Consider the following 14,218-nt stretch of genomic DNA (forward strand, 5'->3'; position numbering starts at 1 on the left):
CCACCCTGCCCCTCCCAGACAGCAGCCGACCCCCACCCTGCCCCTCCCAGACAGCAGCCGACCCCCACCCTGCCCCTCCCAGACAGCAGCCGACCCCCACCCTGCCCCTCCCAGACAGCAGCCGACCCCCACCCTGCCCCTCCCAGACAGCAGCCGACCCCCCACCCTGCCCCTCCCAGACAGCAGCCGACCCCCACCCTGCCCCTCCCAGACAGCAGCAGACCCCCCCACCCCGCCCCTCTGACACACACACACACACACACACACTGCTTTGCCGGCGGCACCATCACTCGATGAGTTTCTTGGCTTTGAAGAAACGGCGCAAGTAAAAGACTTGCCAGGTGGCCAGGCCAACGAGGCAGCACATGGAGAAGATGCTGAAGTATAGGACTCGGGCGCTGGTGGACTCTGCAGAGAGAGAGAGAGAGAGATGAACACGTCAAACAATTTGCGAGTGGATTTAACGTGTCTGAAGAAGTGACTTTCTTTAGCCTCGCTGCCTCAAGCACAGTTCAGAGGTCACCGTTGCTCAGAGGTTGGCCCTCGGTTCATGCCCGGACTCTCGCCCTGGAGCCTCGTTTTCCCACATATCCACCCCACGACTGTACCCGTTGTCACGAAAGGCCCCAAAGAGAGACCTGACATCTCAGGACTCAATTGTTCTTTCCTCCTCCCCCCCCCTCCCCTCTGTCGCAACACCCTCCAGGCATCGCTTCCCGAGGGAACCTGGCTGAATGCGCACATGTCCCCTTATCCCGCGGGTAGAAGTCAGAGCGGAAACACACACACGCAGCTCCCTGAACTCCCTCTGCAGGGCCCACCCCCACGAGCAGGACAGCCCAAAGTTTTCTAAACAGCCCTGCATCGATCCGTTTTGGTGACTCTCCGTCGCCGGGGAGGGCGGAGGGGGGTTTCAAGCTTCGGGCTGTAAACCCACCTCCAAACTCAAGAGCCACGCAGACACCCCCAGTGTTGGACGGAATGCCTCACTGGCGCACGTGCCCTCTCAGTTCGAGTTTCTGTTTGCCATTTCAGTTTGGGGCGTGGTGGTATGGCAGTATCTCTGGACAGACAGCTAACGGCTCGAGACCGCATGATGTGTCCTCGGGGTATCTCGGAGACGCCTCTGGCATCTTCCTGTGCACAAATCAGCTGACGGTGCGACAGTAATTGGGCTCCATTTAGACGTAAAGAGATTGGGCGCACTAGATGCTGTGAGGGGCGCAATATAAAGGTCCTTTTTCAAATATATATCCCAATCCCATTCACCGTGCTTCCAGTTACCCGGGCGAAGTGGGGTTGGAGTATTCGATCCTCATGTACAAAGAGCCTCCTGCATATTTAACAGGACCATTGGGTGACACCCTGGGGTGAGTTAAACCAATAACTGGAGGCTCAAAGGGGTGGATGGCACTCATTCAGCCTCCCAAAAGCAGGTAAACGCACACGGTCCAAGCTGGGGACGTTCCTACCATTGGTGTCCCTCATCTCCTCCTCTCTCTGCTTCATGTACGCAAAGTCATTGACGATCGATTCTGATAAATCTTCCAGTCGTCGTAGCTCCACCTCCAGAGGTTTCAGTTTCTCTGCTTTTGCAATCTAGACACGGGGAGGGGGAGAGAGAGAGAGAGACACGGTCTGTAGAGTATATCAGAGGCCGACATCAGATCTCACGCACAGCCCAAGCTGGTTAAGTGTTCACATATAGTGGCCAGGACTCTCACTGATACAGATCGGAAACATACCCACCCACCAACACACAAGGTGCCACGGTAACTGCAAATAGACATGGAGGGCCACAAGTGACAGCGATTGAACTCGCTATCCCGGTGGAATTCAGGTCAATTGCACAGATTTAAGGAGCATGGGTCAACGGGCATTGTTGGACATAGGGTAGAGTGGGTCACGGCATGTTTGGATTGTGTCATGTGAGAGTACCTTGAAGAAATGGGTGTTTATCAGTGATGTCAGAGAGTGGGTGGAGCTGGGCTGCCTGTCAGCTTTTTACTTTTGTTTTAGGCTGTTTGCTGCAGGGTGTTTTAGTTTCGTTTTCAGTGTTGGAGCTGAAGCCAGACAGAGCAGGTGCACTGATGTTCTCTCTGCCATCAAAAGACTATCTCTTGACCATTTGGTGAATTCAGAATTATAAATGTTCTCAGTAGTGAATGTAAAAGGTGTTTCTTCTGTCTTCTGGATGTTGTTTGGGAAGTTATTAAGGATTACTTAGTGTTGTATTCTTTGGGGGTTGTATTTGAATTGATGGTTGCTAAGATGTTCACTAAGTTTTAAAAAGGTTAACTTGAGTTCATAGAATAAACATTGTTTTGCTTTAAAAAATACTTCTCCATTTCTGCTGTACCACACCTGTAGAGTGGGCCGTGTGCTCCCCATACCACAATCTATTAAAAGTTGTGGGTCAGGTGAACTCCATGATACACTTTGGGGTTCTCTAAACCCTGGCCCATAACAATTGTCAGACACAGGGTACAAAAAACGAAGAAAAGTACAGCACAGGAACAGGCCCTTCGGCCCTCCAAGCCTGCACCGACTATGCTGCCCGTCTAAACTACAATCTTCTACACTACCGGGGTCCGTATCCCTCTATTCCCATCCTAGTCATGTATTTGTCAAGATGCCCCTTAAACGTCACTATCGTCCCTGCTTCCACCACCTCCTCCGGTAGCGAGTTCCAGGCTCCCACTACCCTGTGTAAAAAATGTCCGTCGTACATCTCCCTCTAAACCTTGCCCCTCGCACCTTAAACCTATGCCCCCTAGTAATTGACCCCTCTACCCTGGGAAAATGCCTCTGACTATCCACTCTGTCTATGCCCCTCATATTTTGTAGACCTCTAGGAGGTCGCCCCTCAACCTCCGTCGTTCCAGCGAGAACAAACCAAGTTTATTCAACCACTCCTCATAGTTAATGCCCTCCATACCAGTCAACAGCCTGGTAATTCTAGATGTAGAGTAGGTCACGGCATGTTTGGATTGTTGGACACAGGGTAGAGTGGGTCACTGCATGTTTGGATTGTTAGACACAGGGTAGAGTGGGTCACTGCATGTTTGGATTGTTGGACACAGGGTAGAGTGGGTCACTGCATGTTTGGATTGTTGGACACAGGGTAGAGTGGGTCACTGCATGTTTGGATTGTTGGACACAGGGTAGAGTGGGTCACTGCATGTTTGGATTGTTGGACTCAGGGTAGAGTGGGTCACTGCATGTTTGGATTGTTGGACTCAGGGTAGAGTGGGTCACTGCATGTTTGGATTGTTAGACACAGGGTAGAGTGGGTCACGGCATGTTTGGATTGTTAGACACAGGGTAGAGTGGGTCACTGCATGTTTGGATTGTTGGACTCAGGGTAGAGTGGGTCACTGCATGTTTGGATTGTTGGACACAGGGTAGAGTGGGTCACGGCATGTTTGGATTGTTGGACACAGGGTAGAGTGGGTCACTGCATGTTTGGATTGTTGGACACAGGGTAGAGTGGGTCACTGCATGTTTGGATTGTTAGACACAGGGTAGAGTGGGTCACTGCATGTTTGGATTGTTGGACTCAGGGTAGAGTGGGTCACTGCATGTTTGGATTGTTGGACTCAGGGTAGAGTGGGTCACTGCATGTTTGGATTGTTGGACTCAGGGTAGAGTGGGTCACTGCATGTTTGGATTGTTGGACACAGGGTAGAGTGGGTCACTGCATGTTTGGATTGTTAGACACAGGGTAGAGTGGGTCACTGCATGTTTGGATTGTTGGACTCAGGGTAGAGTGGGTCACTGCATGTTTGGATTGTTGGACTCAGGGTAGAGTGGGTCTCTGCTGTTTGGATTGTTGGACTCAGGGTAGAGTGGGTCACTGCATGTTTGGATTGTTGGACACAGGGTAGAGTGGGTCACTGCATGTTTGGATTGTTGGACTCAGGGTAGAGTGGGTCACTGCATGTTTGGATTGTTGGACTCAGGGTAGAGTGGGTCACTGCATGTTTGGATTGTTGGACACAGGGTAGAGTGGGTCACTGCATGTTTGGATTGTTGGACACAGGGTAGAGTGGGTCACTGCATGTTTGGATTGTTGGACACAGGGTAGAGTGGGTCACTGCATGTTTGGAATGTTAGGCACAGGGTAGAGTGGGTCACTGCATGTTTGGAATGTTAGGCACAGGGTAGAGTGGGTCACTGCATGTTTGGATTGTTAGACACAGGGTAGAGTGGGTCACTGCATGTTTGGATTGTTAGACACAGGGTAAAGTGGGTCACTGCATGTTTGGATTGTTGGACACAGGGTAAAGTGGGTCACTGCATGTTTGGATTGTTGAACACAGGGTAAAGTGGGTCACTGCATGTTTGGATTGTTAGACACAGGGTAGAGTGGGTCACTGCATGTTTGGATTGTTGGACACAGGGTAGAGTGGGTCACTGCATGTTTGGATTGTTAGACACAGGGTAAAGTGGGTCACTGCATGTTTGGATTGTTGGACACAGGGTAGAGTGGGTCACTGCATGTTTGGATTGTTGGACACAGGGTAGAGTGGGTCACTGCATGTTTGGATTGTTAGACACAGGGTAGAGTGGGTCACTGCATGTTTGGATTGTTGGACTCAGGGTAGAGTGGGTCACTGCATGTTTGGATTGTTGGACTCAGGGTAGAGTGGGTCACTGCATGTTTGGATTGTTGGACTCAGGGTAGAGTGGGTCACTGCATGTTTGGATTGTTGGACACAGGGTAGAGTGGGTCACTGCATGTTTGGATTGTTGGACTCAGGGTAGAGTGGGTCACTGCATGTTTGGATTGTTGGACTCAGGGTAGAGTGGGTCACTGCATGTTTGGATTGTTGGACACAGGGTAGAGTGGGTCACTGCATGTTTGGATTGTTGGACTCAGGGTAGAGTGGGTCACTGCATGTTTGGATTGTTGGACACAGGGTAGAGTGGGTCACTGCATGTTTGGATTGTTGGACACAGGGTAGAGTGGGTCACTGCATGTTTGGATTGTTGGACACAGGGTAGAGTGGGTCACTGCATGTTTGGATTGTTGGACACAGGGTAGAGTGGGTCACTGCATGTTTGGATTGTTGGACTCAGGGTAGAGTGGGTCACTGCATGTTTGGATTGTTGGACTCAGGGTAGAGTGGGTCACTGCATGTTTGGATTGTTAGACACAGGGTAGAGTGGGTCACGGCATGTTTGGATTGTTAGACACAGGGTAGAGTGGGTCACTGCATGTTTGGATTGTTGGACTCAGGGTAGAGTGGGTCACTGCATGTTTGGATTGTTGGACACAGGGTAGAGTGGGTCACGGCATGTTTGGATTGTTGGACACAGGGTAGAGTGGGTCACTGCATGTTTGGATTGTTGGACACAGGGTAGAGTGGGTCACTGCATGTTTGGATTGTTAGACACAGGGTAGAGTGGGTCACTGCATGTTTGGATTGTTGGACTCAGGGTAGAGTGGGTCACTGCATGTTTGGATTGTTGGACTCAGGGTAGAGTGGGTCACTGCATGTTTGGATTGTTGGACTCAGGGTAGAGTGGGTCACTGCATGTTTGGATTGTTGGACACAGGGTAGAGTGGGTCACTGCATGTTTGGATTGTTAGACACAGGGTAGAGTGGGTCACTGCATGTTTGGATTGTTGGACTCAGGGTAGAGTGGGTCACTGCATGTTTGGATTGTTGGACTCAGGGTAGAGTGGGTCTCTGCTGTTTGGATTGTTGGACTCAGGGTAGAGTGGGTCACTGCATGTTTGGATTGTTGGACACAGGGTAGAGTGGGTCACTGCATGTTTGGATTGTTGGACTCAGGGTAGAGTGGGTCACTGCATGTTTGGATTGTTGGACTCAGGGTAGAGTGGGTCACTGCATGTTTGGATTGTTGGACACAGGGTAGAGTGGGTCACTGCATGTTTGGATTGTTGGACACAGGGTAGAGTGGGTCACTGCATGTTTGGATTGTTGGACTCAGGGTAGAGTGGGTCACTGCATGTTTGGATTGTTAGACACAGGGTAGAGTGGGTCACTGCATGTTTGGATTGTTAGACACAGGGTAGAGTGGGTCACTGCATGTTTGGATTGTTGGACTCAGGGTAGAGTGGGTCACTGCATGTTTGGAATGTTAGACACAGGGTAGAGTGGGTCACTGCATGTTTGGATTGTTGGACACAGGGTAGAGTGGGTCACTGCATGTTTGGATTGTTGGACACATGGTAGAGTGGGTCACTGCATGTTTGGAATGTTAGACACAGGGTAGAGTGGGTCACTGCATGTTTGGAATGTTAGACACAGGGTAGTGTGGGTCACTGCATGTTTGGATTGTTGGACACAGGGTAGAGTGGGTCACTGCATGTTTGGATTGTTGGACACAGGGTAGAGTGGGTCACTGCATGTTTGGATTGTTGGACACAGGGTAGAGTGGGTCACTGCATGTTTGGATTGTTGGACACAGGGTAGAGTGCGTCACTGCATGTTTGGATTGTTGGACACATGGTAGAGTGGGTCACTGCATGTTTGGAATGTTAGACACAGGGTAGAGTGGGTCACTGCATGTTTGGAATGTTAGACACAGGGTAGTGTGGGTCACTGCATGTTTGGATTGTTGGACACAGGGTAGAGTGGGTCACTGCATGTTTGGATTGTTGGACACAGGGTAGAGTGGGTCACTGCATGTTTGGATTGTTGGACACAGGGTAAAGTGGGTCACTGCATGTTTGGATTGTTGGACACAGGGTAGAGTTGGTCACTGCATGTTTGGATTGTTAGACACAGGGTAGAGTGGGTCACGGCATGTTTGGAATGTTAGACACAGGGTAGAGTGGGTCTCTGCTGTTTGGATTGTTAGACACAGGGTAGAGTGGGTCTCTGCTGTTTGGAATGTTAGACACAGGGGAGAGTGGGTCACTGCATGTTTGGAATGTTAGACACAGGGGAGAGTGGGTCACTGCATGTTTGGATTGTTGGACACATGGTAGAGTGGGTCACTGCATGTTTGGAATGTTAGACACAGGGTAGAGTGGGTCACTGCATGTTTGGAATGTTAGACACAGGGTAGAGTGCGTCACTGCATGTTTGGATTGCTGGACACAGGGGAGAGTGGGTCACTGCATGTTTGGAATGTTAGACACAGGGTAGAGTGGGTCACTGCATGTTTGGAATGTTAGACACAGGGGAGAGTGGGTCACTGCATGTTTGGAATGTTAGTCACAGGGTAGAGTGGGTCTCTGCTGTTTGGATTGTTGGACTCAGGGTAGAGTGGGTCACGGCATGTTTGGATTGTTAGACACAGGGTAGAGTGGGTCACGGCATGTTTGGATTGCTGGGCACAGGGTAGAGTGGGTCTCTGCTGTTTGGATTGTTGGACACAGGGTAGAGTGGGTCACTGCACGTTTGGATTGTTGGACACAGGGTAGAGTGGGTCTCTGCTGTTTGGATTGTTGGACTCAGGGTAGAGTGGGTCACTGCATGTTTGGATTGTTGGACACAGGGTAGAGTGGGTCACTGCATGTTTGGATTGTTGAACACAGGGTAGAGTGGGTCTCTGCTGTTTGGAGTGTTGGACACAGGGTAGAGTGGGTCACTGCATGTTTGGAGTGTTGGACACAGGGTAGAGTGGGTCACTGCATGTTTGGATTGTTAGACACAGGGTAGAGTGGGTCACTGCATGTTTGGATTGTTGAACACAGGGTAGAGTGGGTCACGGCATGTTTGGAATGTTAGACACAGGGTAGAGTGGGTCACTGCATGTTTGGATTGTTAGACACAGGGTAGAGTGGGTCACTGCATGTTTGGATTGTTAGACTCAGGGTAGAGTGGGTCACTGCATGTTTGGATTGTTGGACACAGGGTAGAGTGGGTCACTGCATGTTTGGATTGTTGGACACAGGGTAGAGTGGGTCACTGCATGTTTGGATTGTTGGACACAGGGTACAGTGGGTCACTGCATGTTTGGAATGTTAGACACAGGGTAGAGTGGGTCACGGCATGTTTGGATTGTTGGACACAGGGTAGAGTGGGTCACTGCATGTTTGGATTGTTAGACACAGGGTAGAGTGGGTCACGGCATGTTTGGATTGTTGGACACATGGTAGAGTGGGTCACTGCATGTTTGGATTGTTAGACACAGGGTAGAGTGGGTCACTGCATGTTTGGATTGTTGGACACAGGGTAGAGTGGGTCACTGCATGTTTGGAATGTTAGACACAGGGTAGAGTGGGTCACTGCATGTTTGGATTGTTGGACACAGGGTAGAGTGGGTCACTGCATGTTTGGATTGTTAGACACAGGGTAGAGTGGGTCACTGCATGTTTGGATTGTTAGACACAGGGTAGAGTGGGTCACTGCATGTTTGGATTGTTAGACACAGGGTAGAGTGGGTCACTGCATGTTTGGATTGTTGGACACAGGGTAGAGTGGGTCACTGCATGTTTGGAATGTTAGACACAGGGTAGAGTGGGTCACTGCATGTTTGGATTGTTAGACACAGGGTAGAGTGGGTCACGGCATGTTTGGAATGTTAGTCACAGGGTAGAGTGGGTCACTGCATGTTTGGATTGTTGGACACAGGGTAGAGTGGGTCACTGCATGTTTGGATTGTTAGACACAGGGTAGAGTGGGTCACTGCATGTTTGGAATGTTAGACACAGGGTAGAGTGGGTCACTGCATGTTTGGATTGTTGGATACAGGGTAGAGTGGGTCACTGCATGTTTGGAATGTTAGGCACAGGGTAGAGTGGGTCACTGCATGTTTGGATTGTTGGACACAGGGTAAAGTGGGTCACTGCATGTTTGGATTGTTGGACACAGGGTAGAGTGGGTCACTGCATGTTTGGAATGTTAGACACAGGGTAGAGTGGGTCACTGCATGTTTGGAATGTTAGACACAGGGTAGAGTGGGTCACTGCATGTTTGGATTGTTGGACACAGGGTAAAGTGGGTCACTGCATGTTTGGAATGTTAGGCACAGGGTAGAGTGGGTCACTGCATGTTTGGAATGTTAGACACAGGGTAGAGTGGGTCACTGCATGTCTGGAATGTTAGACACAGGGTAGAGTGGGTCACTGCATGTTTGGATTGTTGGACACAGGGTAAAGTGGGTCACTGCATGTTTGAATTGTTAGACACAGGGTAGAGTGGGTCACTGCATGTTTGGATTGTTGGATACAGGGTAGAGTGGGTCACTGCATGTTTGGATTGTTAGACACAGGGTAGAGTGGGTCACTGCATGTTTGGAATGTTAGACACAGGGTAGAGTGGGTCACTGCATGTTTGGATTGTTGGATACAGGGTAGAGTGGGTCACTGCATGTTTGGAATGTTAGGCACAGGGTAGAGTGGGTCACTGCATGTTTGGATTGTTAGACACAGGGTAGAGTGGGTCACTGCATGTTTGGATTGTTAGACACAGGGTAGAGTGGGTCACTGCATGTTTGGATTGTTGGACACAGGGTAGAGTGGGTCACTGCATGTTTGGAATGTTAGGCACAGGGTAGAGTGGGTCACTGCATGTTTGGAGTGTTGGACACAGGGTAGAGTGGGTCACTGCATGTTTGGATTGTTAGACACAGGGTAGAGTGGGTCACTGCATGTTTGGAATGTTAGACACAGGGTAGAGTGGGTCACTGCATGTTTGGAGTGTTGGACACAGGGTAGAGTGGGTCACTGCATGTTTGGATTGTTGGACACAGGGTAGAGTGGGTCACTGCATGTTTGGAATGTTAGACACAGGGGAGAGTGGGTCACTGCATGTTTGGATTGTTAGACACAGGGTAGAGTGGGTCACTGCATGTTTGGATTGCTGGACACAGGGTAGAGTGGGTCACTGCATGTTTGGATTGTTGGACACAGGGTAGAGTGGGTCACTGCATGTTTGGAATGTTAGACACAGGGGAGAGTGGGTCACTGCATGTTTGGAATGTTAGACACAGGGGAGAGTGGGTCACTGCATGTTTGGATTGCTGGGCACAGGGTAGAGTGGGTCACTGCATGTTTGGATTGTTGGATACAGGGTAGAGTGGGTCACTGCATGTTTGGAATGTTAGGCACAGGGTAGAGTGGGTCACTGCATGTTTGGATTGTTGGACACAGGGTAGAGTGGGTCACTGCATGTTTGGAATGTTAGACACAGGGTAGAGTGGGTCACTGCATGTTTGGAATGTTAGACACAGGGTAGAGTGGGTCACTGCATGTTTGGATTGTTGGACACAGGGTAGAGTGGGTCACTGCATGTTTGGAATGTTAGACACAGGGTAGAGTGGGTCACTGCATGTTTGGAATGTTAGACACAGGGTAGAGTGGGTCACTGCATGTTTGGAATGTTAGACACAGGGTAGAGTGGGTCACTGCAAGTTTGGATTGTTGGACACAGGGTGGAGTGGGTCACTGCATGTTTGGATTGTTAGACACAGGGTAGAGTGGGTCACTGCATGTTTGGATTGTTGGACACAGGGTGGAGTGGGTCACTGCATGTTTGGATTGTTGGACACAGGGTGGAGTGGGTCACTGCATGTTTGGATTGTTGGACACAGGGTGGAGTGGGTCACTGCATGTTTGGATTGTTAGACACAGGGTAGAGTGGGTCACGGCATGTTTGGATTGTTGGGCACAGGGTAGAGTGGGTCACTGCATGTTTGGATTGTTGGACATAGGGTAGAGTGGGTCACGGCATGTTTGGATTGTTAGACACAGGGTAGAGTGGGTCACTGCATGTTTGGATTGTTGGACACAGGGTAGAGTGGGTCACTGCATGTTTGGATTGTTGGACACAGGGTAGAGTGGGTCACTGCATGTTTGGAATGTTAGACACAGGGTAGAGTGGGTCACTGCATGTTTGGATTGTTGGACACAGGGTAGAGTGGGTCACTGCATGTTTGGAATGTTAGGCACAGGGTAGAGTGGGTCACGGCATGTTTGGATTGTTGGACACGGTAGAGTGGGTCACTGCATGTTTGGAATGTTAGACACAGGGTAGAGTGGGTCACTGCATGTTTGGAATGTTAGGCACAGGGTAGAGTGGGTCACTGCATGTTTGGAATGTTAGACACAGGGGAGAGTGGGTCACTGCATGTTTGGATTGTTAGGCACAGGGTAGAGTGGGTCACTGCATGTTTGGATTGTTAGACACAGGGTAGAGTGGGTCACTGCATGTTTGGAATGTTAGACACAGGGGAGAGTGGGTCACTGCATGTTTGGATTGTTGGACACAGGGTAGAGTGGGTCATGGCATGTTTGGATTGTTAGACACAGGGTAGAGTGGGTCACGGCATGTTTGGATTGTTAGACACGGTAGAGTGGGTCACTGCATGTTTGGATTGTTAGACACAGGGTAGAGTGGGTCACTGCATGTTTGGATTGTTGGACACGGTAGAGTGGGTCACTGCATGTTTGGAATGTTAGACACAGGGGAGAGTGGGTCACTGCATGTTTGGATTGTTGGACACAGGGTAGAGTGGGTCACTGCATGTTTGGATTGTTGGACACGGTAGAGTGGGTCACTGCATGTTTGGATTGTTGGACACAGGGTAGAGTGGGTCACTGCATGTTTGGATTGTTGGACACGGTAGAGTGGGTCACTGCATGTTTGGATTGTTAGACACAGGGTAGAGTGGGTCACGGCATGTTTGGATTGTTAGACACAGGGTAGAGTGGGTCACTGCATGTTTGGATTGTTGGACACAGGGTAGAGTGGGTCACTGCATGTTTGGAATGTTAGACACAGGGTAGAGTGGGTCACTGCATGTTTGGATTGTTAGACACAGGGTAGAGTGGGTCACTGCATGTTTGGATTGTTAGACACGGTACAGTGGGTCACTGCATGTTTGGATTGCTGGACACAGGGTAGAGTGGGTCACTGCATGTTTGGATTGTTGGACACAGGGTAGAGTGGGTCACTGCATGTTTGGAATGTTAGACACAGGGTAGAGTGGGTCACTGCATGTTTGGATTGTTAGACACAGGGTAGAGTGGGTCACTGCATGTTTGGATTGTTAGACACAGGGTACAGTGGGTCACTGCATGTTTGGATTGTTAGACACAGGGTACAGTGGGTCACTGCATGTTTGGATTGTTAGACACAGGGTACAGTGGGTCACTGCATGTTTGGATTGTTAGACACAGGGTACAGTGGGTCACTGCATGTTTGGAATGTTAGACACAGGGTAGAGTGGGTCACTGCATGTTTGGATTGTTGGACACAGGGTAGAGTGGGTCACTGCATGTTTGGATTGTTAGACACAGGGTACAGTGGGTCACTGCATGTTTGGATTGTTAGACACAGGGTAGAGTGGGTCACTGCATGTTTGGAATGTTAGACAGGGTACAGTGGGTCACTGCATGTTTGGATTGTTAGACACAGGGTACAGTGGGTCACTGCATGTTTGGATTGTTGGACACAGGGTAGAGTGGGTCACTGCATGTTTGGAATGTTAGACACAGGGTAGAGTGGGTCACTGCATGTTTGGATTGGTAGACACAGGGTAGAGTGGGTCACTGCATGTTTGGAATGTTAGACAACAGGGTAGAGTGGGTCTCTGCTGTTTGGAGTGTTGGACACAGGGTAGAGTGGGTCACTGCATGTTTGGATTGTTAGACACAGGGTAGAGTGGGTCACTGCATGTTTGGATTGTTGGACACAGGGTAGAGTGGGTCACTGCATGTTTGGATTGTTGGACACAGGGTAGAGTGGGTCACTGCATGTTTGGATTGTTGGACACAGGGTAGAGTGGGTCACTGCATGTTTGGATTGTTAGACACAGGGGAGAGTGGGTCATTGCATGTTTGGATTGTTGGACACAGGGTAGAGTGGGTCACTGCATGTTTGGATTGTTAGACACAGGGTAGAGTGGGTCACGGCATGTTTGGATTGTTGAACACAGGGTAGAGTGGGTCACTGCATGTTTGGAATGTTAGACACAGGGGTGAGTGGGTCACTGCATGTTTGGATTGTTGGACACAGGGTAGAGTGGGTCACTGCATGTTTGGATTGCTGGACACAGGGTAGAGTGGGTCACTGCATGTTTGGATTGTTAGACACAGGGGAGAGTGGGTCATTGCATGTTTGGATTGTTGGACACAGGGTAGAGTGGGTCACTGCATGTTTGGATTGTTGGACACAGGGTAGAGTGGGTCACTGCATGTTTGGATTGTTAGACACAGGGTAGAGTGGGTCACTGCATGTTTGGATTGTTGGACACAGGGTAGTGTGGGTCACTGCATGTTTGGATTGTTGGACACAGGGTAGAGTGGGTCACTGCATGTTTGGATTGTTAGACACAGGGGAGAGTGGGTCATTGCATGTTTGGATTGTTGGACACAGGGTAGAGTGGGTCACTGCATGTTTGGATTGTTAGACACAGGGGAGAGTGGGTCACTGCATGTTTGGATTGTTGGACACAGGGTAGAGTGGGTCACTGCATGTTTGGAGTGTTGGACACAGGGTAGAGTGGGTCACTGCATGTTTGGATTGTTAGACACAGGGGAGAGTGGGTCACTGCATGTTTGGATTGTTGGACACAGGGTAGAGTGGGTCACTGCATGTTTGGAGTGTTGGACACAGGGTAGTGTGGGTCACTGCATGTTTGGATTGTTGGACACAGGGTAGAGTGGGTCACTGCATGTTTGGATTGTTAGACACAGGGGAGAGTGGGTCATTGCATGTTTGGATTGTTGGACACAGGGTAGAGTGGGTCACTGCATGTTTGGAGTGTTGGACACAGGGTAGAGTGGGTCACTGCATGTTTGGATTGTTAGACACAGGGTAGAGTGGGTCACGGCATGTTTGGATTGTTGAACACAGGGTAGAGTGGGTCACTGCATGTTTGGAATGTTAGACACAGGGTAGAGTGGGTCACTGCATGTTTGGAATGTTAGACACAGGGTAGAGTGGGTCACGGCATGTTTGGATTGCTGGACACAGGGGAGAGTGGGTCACTGCATGTTTGGATTGTTGGACACATGGTAGAGTGGGTCACTGCATGTTTGGAATGTTAGACACAGGGTAGAGTGGGTCACTGCATGTTTGGAATGTTAGACACAGGGTAGAGTGGGTCACTGCATGTTTGGAATGTTAGACACAGGGTAGAGTGCGTCACTGCATGTTTGGATTGTTAGACACAGGGTAGAGTGGGTCACTGCATGTTTGGATTGCTGGACACAGGGGAGAGTGGGTCACTGCTGTTTGGATTGTTGGACTCAGGGTAGAGTGGGTCACTGCATGTTTGGATTGTTGGACAC

General features: G+C 50.0%; 1 protein-coding gene across 1 annotated transcript in view; it reads right to left on the reverse strand.

Annotated features, from left to right (window-relative positions):
• Window positions 1-216: 216 nt before the first annotated feature.
• Window positions 217-14,218, reverse strand: part of tmed10 (transmembrane p24 trafficking protein 10) — a 52,418-nt gene continuing 38,416 nt past the window's right edge. Inside the window, exons 4-5 of the mRNA XM_072489465.1 lie at window positions 1,473-1,599; window positions 217-408 (exon numbers count right to left, since the gene is read on the reverse strand). Coding sequence (XP_072345566.1) covers window positions 287-408; window positions 1,473-1,599 — 249 coding nt within the window. The 3' untranslated portion in view covers window positions 217-286. The remainder of the gene's footprint in view (window positions 409-1,472; window positions 1,600-14,218) is intronic.

The sequence above is a fragment of the Scyliorhinus torazame genome, chromosome 24 (genome assembly GCF_047496885.1).
Source record: "Scyliorhinus torazame isolate Kashiwa2021f chromosome 24, sScyTor2.1, whole genome shotgun sequence".
Lineage (NCBI taxonomy): Eukaryota > Metazoa > Chordata > Chondrichthyes > Carcharhiniformes > Scyliorhinidae > Scyliorhinus > Scyliorhinus torazame.